This window comes from Oryctolagus cuniculus, chromosome X, assembly GCF_051225735.1.
Source record: "Oryctolagus cuniculus isolate XC-2025 breed Fujian yellow rabbit chromosome X, ASM5122573v1, whole genome shotgun sequence".
Classification (NCBI taxonomy): domain Eukaryota; kingdom Metazoa; phylum Chordata; class Mammalia; order Lagomorpha; family Leporidae; genus Oryctolagus; species Oryctolagus cuniculus.
The window spans coordinates 107,902,940-107,916,380 of record NC_142888.1 but is presented as its reverse complement, the minus strand read 5'-3'; the positions used below and the strand labels follow the sequence as shown (position 1 = coordinate 107,916,380).

The 13,441-nt window shown below is 40.9% G+C and overlaps 1 protein-coding gene across 50 annotated transcripts in view; it reads left to right on the top strand.

Moving 5' to 3' along the window:
• The window catches only part of ENOX2 (ecto-NOX disulfide-thiol exchanger 2), a 322,971-nt gene that overhangs the window by 260,145 nt on the left and 49,385 nt on the right, over positions 1-13,441 (top strand). For all 50 annotated transcript variants that reach the window (XM_070066497.2, XM_089323927.1, XM_070066506.2 and 47 more), the window contains one exon: positions 9,361-9,567. In XM_070066497.2, coding sequence (XP_069922598.2) covers positions 9,361-9,567 — 207 coding nt within the window. The remainder of the gene's footprint in view (positions 1-9,360; positions 9,568-13,441) is intronic.

The following is a 13,441-nucleotide window of genomic DNA, read 5'->3' as shown; positions in this document are numbered from 1 at the left end:
AAAGGTACTTGTACATGTGACCCAAGTCTCATTAATGATTCTCCACAGTGCTAGTGGGCCTGGGTGGCATACCAAGGGAGCTACCACTATAGTGCAAAGATTAGAACTGTTTGTTAAGGGACACACTCAAGGGTTTAGGCTATGGAACAAATGAACTTGCCTCATCAAGATAAATATGAAACCATTGACATGTGACTTCAGACAAATATTTCATTTCCTACCTTAAATAGGAATTGGTTAGTTATGGAATCAAGCCCCAGCAGGGACCCAGATTGTAGTTAATATGGTCTGCTCATACCTGAGAGGATTTTTAGAATCAATCAGAGTTGGTTGGGCAGATCATCATAGCCACTTCTGCTGATGAACAATGAACTTAATGCCATTTAGTTTTTTAACTTGGTTGTCAACAAGATACATCTTTCAGTACCAATAAGAAATCTAGGGAGCTGGCTTTGTGGCACAGTAGGATAAGCTGCTGCCTGCAACACCAGTATCTCATATGAGCACCTGTTTGAATTACAACTGCTCCACTTTTAATCCAAATTCCTACTAAAGCATCTGGGAAGGCAGCAAAGATGACCTGAGTGCTTACAACCCTTCCACACATGTAGGAGATCCATATAGAGTTCCAGGCTCCTGGGTTTGGCCTGGCTAAGCCCTGGCATTTGTGGCCATTTGGGGAATGAACCAGCAGATGCAAGAATGAGCTCTCTGTCTTTGTCTGTGTGTGTGGGTGTCTGTCTGTCTGTCTGTGTGTTTGCCTTTCAATAACTCTACCTTTCAAATAAATAAATTTTTTAAAAAATCTAGGAGGGCAATATCTCAGGACTAAAATGGGAAAAGAGCTAGCTTATCACAAGGAGAATTAGGGATTAGAAAATAAGGTGTCCTTTGTAGCCCTCACTTGCCAGCTGAAATGGCCTTTCCTGGATTTGTGTTTAGTGGCATAGATGAATGAGCAGCACTATTATTTCCTTGTCTCTTACTCTTAGTTACACTGTCCCTATAGTGTGTTACTTTTGAATTAGAGAAAGCTGTGCATTCCTGATAGTACCTTTTTTCAGGCCAAAAGCCATGAATTTAGGCATTGCCAGCATTCAAACCTCCTGCTCATGAAAAAGTAGATTCCTTCTGATTTAATCATTCATTTATCACATACCCAGCCTACACTGGTCTTTCATTGACTCAGTCATGTCTAAGCTAACAGGATGGCTCATAACCGGCAATGCCCTGGCCCATGACTTTACATGATGCTCAGTTTCTAAATTTCCAAAGAACTGTACAAGTGCCTTATTTTAACAATATAGAACACACTACTGAGCAGTCTTTAAGTGATTGTAGAGTTGGATGGCTTATGAAGGCTCTAATTTTTCAGTCTCTAGTAAAAGAAAGACATCTCTCAAATACATCTTTATCTTTCTTGAGCTGGGTTCGGGGTTGGAAGCGCCTCAGAGTGAGAGGGAAACATTGTACCCTCATGGTTCAATCCTTGAGTTCATCTTTGTATTTAGAATGCTAACGGGGCAATTAGTGCCGGTAAAGCAATGGCTTCTAGGAAGAAAACTGGCTTTGGAATTGAATTCAAAAATAACACTCTTGACACATCTTGAACTAGTGTTCTACTTGCTTTTTAGAACTTGAATTTTTGTTCAAAGGAACCTTCTATTAATTGGATAGGGAAAACCCTAAGAGAGTCATTTCCGCTCCTTGTCTGCTGAAAGAACAGCCCCAAGACTTTGCTTTGTGAATGTGAGATAGGAAGCATGTAAAACAGGAAGAACAGGAGTTTGATGTGACCAAGCTCCTTATCTTCTCAGAGCCCACCAGCCCTGCCTTATATGATAAACCCCCACTACTTACTTCTGCCTATTTCTGGTATAGTCTCATACTCAGTGGCTTCTGAAGTTCCTCTTAGTATGAGGTCCTGTGATTCAAGGACTCTAACAGTCTCTTGATTCACCATTCAGTCTGCTTCTAAGTCGTCTTGCTTTATTAGAAAGAATCTTTACCATCAGTTCCTTTCCCTCTGTCCCACCTGGAACTTAATCTGAATACTCATCGCATATACAGAGCCATAAAATTGCCCTGGGATTCCCGGTGCCCTCAAATTCACAGTCTAATTCCTGACCTTAAAAACCTTAAAGTGATCTTCTTTGTGTGACTGTCTTCAGTCCATCATTTCTACTTGCCATACACCCACCCTTTAGTCAAGTTCAACTGCTTCCTGACCTCATATTCCTCACACTTCCCTCTAGCCCAACTCCATGTGCACCTTCGCATGGAATACTTCCACATGGAAGGTACTGAAATGAAAGCCATAGATAATCACTCTCATGGCTATCCACTTAAATATTGGGTGCCAAATCCAATGGATAATCTTTAATCCTTAAATTACTTTCTTTTCTCTGCTATACTTAAAGTTTCTCCGCTGAAAACTCTACTTCATCTTACTGGAAGCTCTAAGTATTGAAAGGTAGAATGACTGAGACCAACCAGAGAGATTATAAAGCTCAATAAGCGAAGAAGACCACATACAGCACCCCTGAAGAATTCCAACATGTTGAAATTTAAAAGATAAAGAGGAGTTTCCATTTCTGTACATCCCTGGAAACAGTTCCTCAAAAAGCTTAATCTAGATGCCAGTATTGTGGCATAGCAGGTAAAGCCACTGCCTGTGACACTGGCGTCCTATATGGGCACAAGTTTAGGTCCTGGCTGCAGAACTTCCAATCCAGCTCTCTGCTAATGCACCTGGGAAAACAGTGGAAAATAGCCCAAGTGCTTGGACCCCTACGCCCACGTGGAAGACCTGGAAAAAGCTCCTGATGCCTGCCTACAGTCTTGGTCCAGCCCTGGCCACTGTGGCCACTTGGGGAGTGAACAAGTGGTTGAAAGATATTTCTCGGGCCAGCGCCATGGCTCACTAGGCTAATCCTCCGCCTGCGGCGCCAGCACCCTGGATTCTAGTCCTGGTCGGGGCATCGGGTTCTGTCCCGGTTGCTCCTCTTCCAGTCCAGCTCTCTGCTGTGGCCCAGGAAGGCAGTGGAGGATGGCCCAAGTGCTTGGGCCCTGAACCCGCATGGGAGACCAGGAGAAGCACCTGGCTCCTGGCTTCGGATTGGTGCAGCGCGCTGGCTGTAGTGGCCATTTGTGGGGGGTGAACCAACGGAAGGAAGACCTTTCTCTCTTTCTCTCACTGTCTAACTCTGCCTGTCCAAAAAAAAAAAAAAAAAAAAAGATATTTCTCCTCTTTCTCTCTCTCCCTGCCCTACCGTGTGTGTGTGTGTATAAGAGAGAGAGAAGAAGAATACAAATTTGAGTATCTCCCTTTTCTCTGTCACTCTGCTTTTCAAATAAATAAATTTTTACAAAATTTATTCTTCCTTTAAAAAATAAATAAAATGGCAGTTCTCCCCCACCATACTACCAATTCTACTTACCCTATTTTTGTATAAAACATGTTTCCTAATAAATATGTAAGTTATAGAATATAAATCCCACAAAGTTGGAGATTTTTCTGTTTTTTCCCACTGGTATCTTCCCAGCACTTAAAAAAAAAAAAACCTGATATGTGGTAAGTGTAAAATTAATACTTGGTGAATGTTGGAGGGAAGAGTTGGTAGATAGGTAGGTAGATGGTTGGAGACAGAAGGATCAGAGTTCTCAAAAGCAAACCAAGAGAGTATGGGTGATGACGCCCAAATCTATATGTTCAGCCTATATCTCTATTTTGAACTTCAGACATATATAGTCAACTGTCAACCAGACTTTCCTAGGTGACTATCTCAAATGTACAAAAATGTACATTTTTCAAAAAATTTATTTGACAAATAGAGTTAGACAGTGAGAGAGAGAGACAGAGAGAAAGGTCTTCCTTCTGTTGGTTCACCCCTCAAATGGCTGCTATGGCCGGAGCTACACTGATCCGAAGCCAGGAGCCAGGTGCTTCCTCCTGGTCTCCCATGCGGGTATAGGCCCAAGCACTTGGGCCATCCTCCACTGCCCGGGCCATAGCAGAGAGCTGGACTAGAAGAAGAGCAACCGGGACTAGAACCCGGCGCCTATATGGGATGCTGGCACCACAGGCAGAGGATTAACCAAGTAAGCCACAGCACCGGCCAGAAAATGTACATTTTTACGGTATAGTGGACAAGCTATCAGGTTGCAAGTCAAGACAATTGTATTCTATTACCAGCTCTGTCACTAACTAGCTATAGGATCTTAGGTTAGTCACATACTCCTTTGGATCTCAATTTTCTTGGCTCCAAAGCAAAAATATTGGGTTAGATTAGTCTAACAACCTCCAAGACTCCATCTAGCTTGAAAATTATGATTCTTTGCATTATAAATATAGCTACCAAAATAATGATTTATCTAGGCAAAAGCCCCTCAAAATGTATTGAGCAAAGTAACAGCAAATTGGTAGATAGCACATAGAGCTCTGTACCTTCACTTGATTGGCACAATAGAATGGTTATGTATGCAAGCGTAACCACAGCTCTGCTTTCTTTTTCTTTTAAGATTTTATTTATTCATTTGAGAGATAGAGTTACAGACAGAGAGAAAGGTCTTTCATCTATTGATTCATTCCCCAAATGGCCTGAACAGCCAGAGCTGGGTGGATCTGGAACCAGGAGCCAGAAGCTCCTTCCTGGTCTCCCATGTGGGTGCAGGGGCCCAAGGACTTGGGCCATCTTCCACTGCTTTCCCAGGCCACAGCAGAGAGCTGGATTGGAAGTGGAACAGCCAGGATTTGAGCAGCGCCCATATGTGATGCTGTGCCACAGACAGAGGCTTAGCCTAGTGTGCCACAGCACTGGCCCCAACCTCTGCTTTCATAGTCTAGCTCTCCACCACTAAATAGCTGTGGGATCTTTGTTAAGTAACTCAACCTCTCTTATCTCGACAAAGCAAAATCATATCTGGTCTATAATTTCAATTTATCAAACTGGACTGGAGCAGACTAAGCATCAGTCTCTTGAAAATAAGTGGTAAGTACTTCATTGTCCTGAAAGTAGCAGTGTATGGTTCCCAGAGTTTGGAAGCATGGCAAAAGAAAGCTCTGGAACATACTTTTTTTCATAGGGTGGCTGTCAGAGACTTCATTAGCAGTTCTCAGTGCTGAGAGAAAAGGGCAGCCCCATCTCCTGGAAATTCAGTTTTGCCAAAATGTTTCACTTCAGTTGCTAAGTGAACAGTGCTAATGTATGGAGAGGTTGCATTTTGAGTGTAATAGAATAATAGTGAACAGGGAATAAATGGTGCAATATTATTTTCTATCTGTCCAGGCACATGGGAAAACAACCAGAAGTCAGAAAAAGCAACTTTAAAATTTTATGTCATTTAACTCTTGGTGCTGGATTCTATAAAGGGAATTAGAGAAAGTGGCTAAAATTGAGCATTAATAAAAATTTGCTGACCTTGAGATTATTTCCAATCAGTTTGAATTATATTAAAATACACCTGACCCCTACTGATTGTCCAGGGGGACTTCAATCTTGAGCTATCAAATAAAATCAACTCAAAGACTTTGCATGATATAAATTCTGGTAAATCAGCTGAGTGATTTGTGATGCTCCTCTGAAAAGCAAGATGCAAGTGGTTTTCAGGTCCTCTACGCTGCTCCCTGTGTAACTTTTCAAAAATCAGCAATGATTCTGATCCTAATGCTGATTGCTCTAGCATAGCTCCCCAGAGTGGATGCTTGGGTATAATTAGGATTCCTAGGAGCTCCTCCTTTTCCATCACCAGAGACTAGAGTTCTTTATACTCCCAGGTTTCTTGCCTCTTTTTACGTGGAAGTTTTCCTTGTCTCAATCCTGAGTGGTGACTGGGATGCTACAGAGCTAAGCACATTACCTGATAAATAGGTGGACTTGAAATTTGCACTCTTATGAGGTTATCATTTTTGTACCTTGATCACTGTATTTCAGAAAGATTAGAAAATCAGGCCCAGACAACTGAGTGCTTTGAGCCATTAATTAAGGAACAGGTAGTATCCATTAAAGAAGATGGTACAGCCCATTGCCTTGTTTGCTGGCATACACCTAAATCTCAGCAAATGCTATCAGAGAGACTTCCTACGTTTAGCCAAAGAAAATAAATAAATACCCAGCATTCTTGACATTACTTCTAGTGGCTTTTTATGCCTCTTCACTTAGCAGACAGTCACCACAGAAGAAGCACAGCATCTAAATAGGGTGATGACTTCATCAGAATTTTTAAACTCCACAAATATAGTCAGGGAAAGGAGCTTTTGCATTTTGCTTGTTACATGTAGCTGCAGCAGTACCCAAACACTCCCTTAGAGTCTCTTGAAGAACCTAAAAGTAGACCTAAGTGAAGTCAAATATAAAAGATGATTATTTGCTTCACAAAAAGGAAGATTTGTCATTCTGTTTCTTTAAATCGTAAACCTCAAAAGGTTTTGTATTCTCAAACAAGATTTTATCTTAAAGCTTTTGATTTGAAACCTAGTTCTATATGAATGCTTTTGAGTTCCATGGTCAAAGTCGTGTGTGCCTGTACAGTTGTAGATTCCTCTATGCAGGAGTGATTCCTTCTCCAACACAGCCTTGTCTAAAGATCTGGGAGAAGCAAGGGAGCTTAAAGTTTAGAAGTCCAGGTCTTAGCTAGCACTCCATTACTTGTGGTAGGGATTTAGAAAGCTTCAGATTGAGAATTAAGAAATCCTGGGTTCTATAATGATGAATAATAACATTATAATGAATACTGTTTTATTGAGAATTCACCAAATGCCAGGCATTATAGTATATGCAAGTTAGAGAGTATATTATCAATTATCCCACAATAGCCTTCATAAGGTAGAGAATAGTATCCCTACTTTAAAAATGGAAAAACAAGTTTTCAGAGGTTATGTATTTTTCCCAGTCATACGGATAGTAATTAGATTAAGATTTAAGTCCAGGTTTGCCTGTTGCAAGTTCATGTTCCTTCTGTTTTAATCTAATGGGATGACACTGAATGAGACACTTAACCTCACTGACTTTTCTCCTGTAATATCAAAGACTGTCTAATTCAGTGATTTTCAACCCTAGATAGGCATTAGACCTGCCCAACAGAGTTTAAAACAGCAACAACTAACACACAGTCTGCACCCTGGACTAATTAAATCAGGCTCCTTAGGGTGGGGCCCAGGCATTGTTTGTTTAATTCCCAGATTGATTCTAATATACTTCCAGACTCACTGGAAGTATGATGGCTAGACTTCCATCCAATCCTTTTAAAACTGAAAACATGAGTCTTACAGGATTTTGGACCTCATTTTTTTTCTTTTTGGCTCAAACTACAGCTGCTCCCAGGGGCCATGACTAAGGCATTTCAGATTTTTGCGTACTAGGTTATTTTTTTTTTCTCTTTACCCCTCTCATATGGAAGGGGAAAAACAATACAATTAGCTCTTGAAATTGCAAAGGTAAAAAAAAATTAACAGAAAGTTCCATAAGTTTCTTGAATCCCTCTACCTGTTTTATCAACTGACTAGAGGAAAAGAGAGCATCATGAAAAACTGAATATCCTGAGCCACACCAATAAGGTAGTCAATGGTAACAAAGTGAGGGAGCTATAGATGCTGATAGCCAAGGAAGCTCCCAAATCAAGTGCTTGCCAACTTGGAAAAGAGTCATGTGGGGGCTTCGGCCTAATCGATGAGCAAGACTCATTTATTTTTGCATGTGAGCTGTATTGCTGGTTCACGAGCTCTCCAAATCTTGAGCTCAGAGAATTGTAAAGAGATGAATAGAGAGAATGGATTACACAAAATAAATCCTTGCAGATACAGAACCAACACTGGGAAAACCATGACCATCATGCTTTGTTTTCTTGGGCTATGAACTGTAGGATTTTGCTTAGAAAATGCTTTGCTAAATGCAAATAGCAACAAGGAACTGACAGCTACAACCGAGCTTTATGTATAAGATAAGTGAGTGAAAAGCATATTTTTAAGCAGAGGGAGAATTCTCATTAAATGGGTTTCTAATGACTCTCTATGGCCAAATTTATCTCACTTTAGTTAATGATTTCCTAGATGAGCTTGCTCTCTGGGCTGTCTTTCATACTTCCCTCTAAATGCTACAGGATTGGCTCTGGACCTCACCTCTCCAGAAACGAATTAGAGGAAGAACTCACTTGTTAAAAAATAAGACATAAAAAGGGTGGTTTGTACTCTGACTTTGTTATACCAAATTATTCTGACAGCTGTAAACATTTTTGTAAATATTCATCCCATCATTGTCAAGTTAATCCTGAAACAGTTCTTTCAGTAAGCACGAGCAGAGAGAGATTATAGTACATAGTCGGAATGAAACAAACCCTCTCTCAGGAACCGTGGTTTCTGAGAACTCCTAAAAGTAAGAAATTAAACTGAGTAAGGTTACCTGCCACATACAAACAGTCTTCTCAATAAAAATCACTCAAAATCTGGCATATCTGAATTGTCATAACAAAAGTAAGGAGTGAAACTTAAAGAATTCTGAATGACAAGGGAAATGAAATCAGCATATGAAAGTTATCTGTGTCCCCATGTTTATTGCAGCTCAATTAACAATAGATAAGATATGGAATCAACCCAGATGTCCATTAAGTGATGACTGGATAAAGTAATTATGGTAGAAAAATAGTGTTGAATATTATTCAGCCATAAAAAAGAATAGATGCAACTAAAAACCATTATACTTAGTGAAATAAGCCAGTCCCAAAAAGACAGATATTGTATGTTTTCCCTGATCCAAGGTAACTAATAGAGTATCTAAAATGTAATGTATAAGAGTGAAATGGACATTTTGAGATTTGATGATTGTTTACAGCCCTTGCCTCTACTGTTGAGGAACAGTGGTTTTTTTCTTCTTACTATTTGTTGAACTCTTTCCTTAGTATGGGTTAATCTTATGAGTATGAAGTAAACTGAAAGTAGATCATCACAAAAATTAACAGAGGGAATAGGAGAGGAAGGAGGAAGAAGGGTGGGAGAATGGGCAAGAGAGAGCATAGGTTAGGAAGTATCACCATGCTCCTAAATCTGTATATATGAAATATATGAAATTTGTTAACCTTAAATAAAATTAAAAAGAAAAGAATTCTGAGTGAGACAAAGGGATGGGCCTGGGTCTTTACCCTCTAGACATCATGGTAACCAGATTATCAAATAAAATTATTTTTAAGTTCATGCTATCAGTCTTCTGTGGAGCAGAGATGAGCACCTTGGAGGCCACATCCTTCTGGCACTCTTGGACAGAAATATAGATGGGGAAAATAGAGCTATCACTAGGAAATGTCAGGTATCTAAGAGGCCAATCTCAAGCAAACACTTTTAATTTCAAATGTTTTTGTCCTTGCACATAGACCTTCCACCTCCTGCAACCCGAGAAAGACCACCAGGATGCAAAACAGTATTCGTGGGTGGCCTTCCTGAGAATGGGACAGAGCAGATCATCGTGGAAGTGTTTGAACAGTGTGGAGAGATCATTGCTATTCGGAAAAGCAAAAAGAACTTCTGTCACATTCGCTTTGCTGAGGAGTACATGGTGGACAAAGCTCTTTATTTGTCTGGTAGGTGTTTAAATTGGGGATCAGAGTATTTGCAACTGCAGCAGCTAAAGTCTGAACTTAATATTGCTCCCTCTTGCCTTCAGAGATGGAAAATGCCTGTTAACACCCACCTTCTTCCTTTTAAAAATCTTCAGTTTCTCCCAGTTGTCTATGAGATAACTCCAGACTCCTTACATGTGGTATCTACTGGCCTCAGTTATCTGTTCTCCTTTTCAGCATCATCTCCCAGTTCTTCCGTCTGATACTATATCCCAACCACACTAAACAGAATTTAGTTCCCAGAATGTACTAAGGCATTTTATACTTTTTAAAAAAAAAAAACAAACAGTGGCCGGCGCCGCGGCTCACTAGGCTAATCCTCCGCCTTGTGGCGCCGGCACACCAGGTTCTAGTCCTGGTCAGGGCGCTGGATTCTGTCCCGGTTGTCCCTCTTCCAGTCCAGCTCTCTGCTCTGGCCAGGGAGTGCAGTGGAGGATGGCCCAAGTGCTTGGGCCCTGCACCCCATGGGAGACCAGGAGAAGCACCTGGCTCCTGCCATCGGATCGGCGCAGCGCGCTGGCTGTGGCGGCCATTGGAGGGTGAACCAACGGCAAAAGGAAGACCTTTCTCTCTATCTCTCTCTCTCACTGTCCACTCTGCCTGTCAAAAAAAAAAAACAGTAAAATTATCTTTTTCATCCCTATCTACTAGTCACACATCTTCATATGCTACAGCTCCAGCTCCAGCAGGACCTCTGGAAAATTTTCTCCCACTTATCTCCACAGTGTGCCCCAGGATGATTTAAGCAGCTGTTTCTTCAGTGCCTCCTCAGTGCTTGGGGCTTCCTACTAACATGATGCCTATCACACTATGCTAGAGCTATCTCTTTTTTTTTTTTTTTTTTTTTGGACAGGCAGAGTTAGTGAGAGAGACAGAGAGAAAGGTCTTCCTTTTTCCGTTGGTTGACCCCCAAAATGGCTGCTATGGCCAGCACGCTGCACCGATCCGAAGCCAGGAGCCAGGTGCTTCCTCCTGGTCTCCCATGTGGGTGCAGGGCCCAGGGACCTGGGCCATCCTCCACTGCCTTCCCGGTCAACAGCAGAGAGCTGGGCTGGAAGAGGAGCAACTGGGACAAAATCCGGCACCCCGACTGGGACTAGAACCCGGGGTGCCGGTGCCGCAGGCGGAGGATTCCTAGTGAACCATGGAGCCAACTGAGCTATCTCTTTCCACATCTGTCACCCCCCTCACTAGAGTGTGAACTCCTTAAGAGACTTAAGGGACTGTGTCATATTTAATGTTGAATCCCCAGCACCAAGCACATAACCTGGCACAAAAGTAAATGCTCAAAAATAGTTATGAAACTCAGGTATGAATTTTTATTGACTGCTGGGCATAATGCTGGAATGCTAGATTGCTGGACATTCAACAAAGATGGATATGGTTAGACTTCCTATCATCAAGGCTCTTTCATCCTGGACGTGGCAAAACATCATCTATCAGGTAATGGCAAGTGCTCTGAAGAAGATTAAAAAGACTAATCTACCTAGAATTGTTAGGAATGGAGTCTTGGCATTTGAACTCAGATGTGGACAATATTAAAGGAGATTGCTATGCCATCTTGGGAGAGAGTGTTCCTAAGTAAGGAATAGCAGGCCAGAGACCCTGAGTTAAAAATGGACTGGGCGTGTTTAAGCAAAAGATAGAAGATTAGCATGACGGGAGCATTGTAATGAAAACAGGATGGTGAAGGGAAATGAAGTATAAGAGGGAGGCAATACCAAATTGTATTGAGCCTTATAAACTATGGTGATGAGTCTTATTATGGAAGCCACTACAGGATTTTAAAGATTAGCGTGCCATAACCTGATTTACATTTTAAAACTATTACTTCTGGGCAGAAGGTAGACTAAGTGGTATCGGTAAGTGTGGTGATTGGGAGATAAGTAAATTAACACTAATATTAGTCTAATCCAGAAGTGATAATGATTTATGTGAATAGTATAGTGGTTGGAATGGAGATATTTTGCATAAAATTTCCTGCTCAAAGTGAAAGTTCAGATTTGGGATGACTGAGGCAAAGAATGATTTCTGATGAATATCATAAAGCAAAGACCCTTGCTAGTGGGTTGATTGCATGATAAATTCTCATGGCTGATGTTTTGCTTACTTTGAATTGATATTCTTTATTGCACAGTGGACAGATATACTAGAAGGAAGAAGACAGGGTAATTGGAATGGGCATAGAGCAGTTAACTACTTCCTTGCCTAAGAATAATGGTTCAGAATCATTGGATCCAAGTGCTAGACATTTTATGATAGGAGCGCCTTCACTTATGTAGCAGGTGCTTATTGAATATCTCTGAGTAAATTGTTGTGCTAGATTCTGTGCAGAGTAGAGAATGTATAAAACCTAGTTCTTCCTCTTAATGAACTTAGGCTTAGTATGCAGTCATACGTTCATTATTAGAGAACCATTTATTTAGCCCAAGCATCACTCAAGATATAGATCAGAACCACTCATTGCTAATAATAAGGACTGAAAACATTGAGGAAATGTAGACAGGGGAAATAGAGGGTGAATATGAATATTTGGGACCCCCAACTAGGCATATCAAGAAAAGTAACATTTGGACCAAGTCTTTGACAAAGAGAAAGCATTTAGTTATGGGTGGTGGGGCATAGGAAGAGAATGAACAAAGATACAAAAGTGGCAAGCTTTGGCACACATTCAGGAAAGTGAGCAGTAGTTTGTGTTTGAACTAAGCATGAGGGAAGGAGGGAAACCATCAGTTGTTAGCACACTTTGAAAGCTTTAGCAGTTGGATCTTTATTTCTTAGATAATAGGAAATTGTTTAAGGCATTTGTAAACAAGGAAGGTAATAGTTTCGAAAAGATTAATCTTATAGTTCCATGTAAAACTGGATTAGAGAAGAGAAAATAGCAAAGGAGGTCAGCTAGAAGCCTGTGGCAGTAGGCCAGGGAAAAGGCAGTGGGTTTGAAAAAGTAAGCTAGCAACATGGGGAAAGAGAGGAGGAGGCAGATGTAGAATACTCTTATTACAGTTGCTAAGTACCATAGACGCTACTGAAGATTTGACAGCACTTAGCAACAATAGCAGAGCATTCCACAATAGACTATTTTAATAAGAATGGAAAGGTCTCGAAAAGCCCTGAATAGTTGCACATACTGCTCAGAAGGCATCCATCTAAACATCACTGAAATCAGCTCACTGTCAACAGCCACCTCCTAGAAACATTATCAGGGCTGCCAAAGGAAAGGAGATCACAGTCAGTGATGTGAAAATAACGAAATTGTGCCCTTTAAATTTAAACCTGACCCCAAAGTTCACAAGTGCTAGAAACCTCCTGTTAGCTCACATTGTAAGAGATAGTGGTTAAAACAAACAAAAACCCCTTAGAAAAAGGTCTGGAAATGTAGAAAGAATCATTTTCTCTGTTGTGGTTGGAACATGTCTGGGAGCTGGAATTGTGCACAGTGCACCCATCGCATAGCATTATAGCATCTTTCTGTGGTTTACATAGAGCTTTCGTACTATACTTGCTTTTGATCCTTTCCACGATCCTAGGAGGATAGGCAAGTTAATCATCGGTAGCCCTGTTTTTCTGAAGGTTCAGATGATCAACTAAGATGAGTGGATATGAAAATGTGTTGTGAACTATAAAGAGTCCTAGAAAATTTACTTATGAATTGTATTTTTTCTTCCTCTTTATAAATGAATGTGTGACAGTTTTAGTGTTACAGGGCACTGCCCATTTTTAAATTGTATTTTTTATTTGAAAGGCAAAGAGACAGCAAGAGAGTACACAAGCAAGTGCTCAAGACCTCACCTGCTGGTTCACCCCCCAGATGCCCACAAAATGGCTAGAGCCA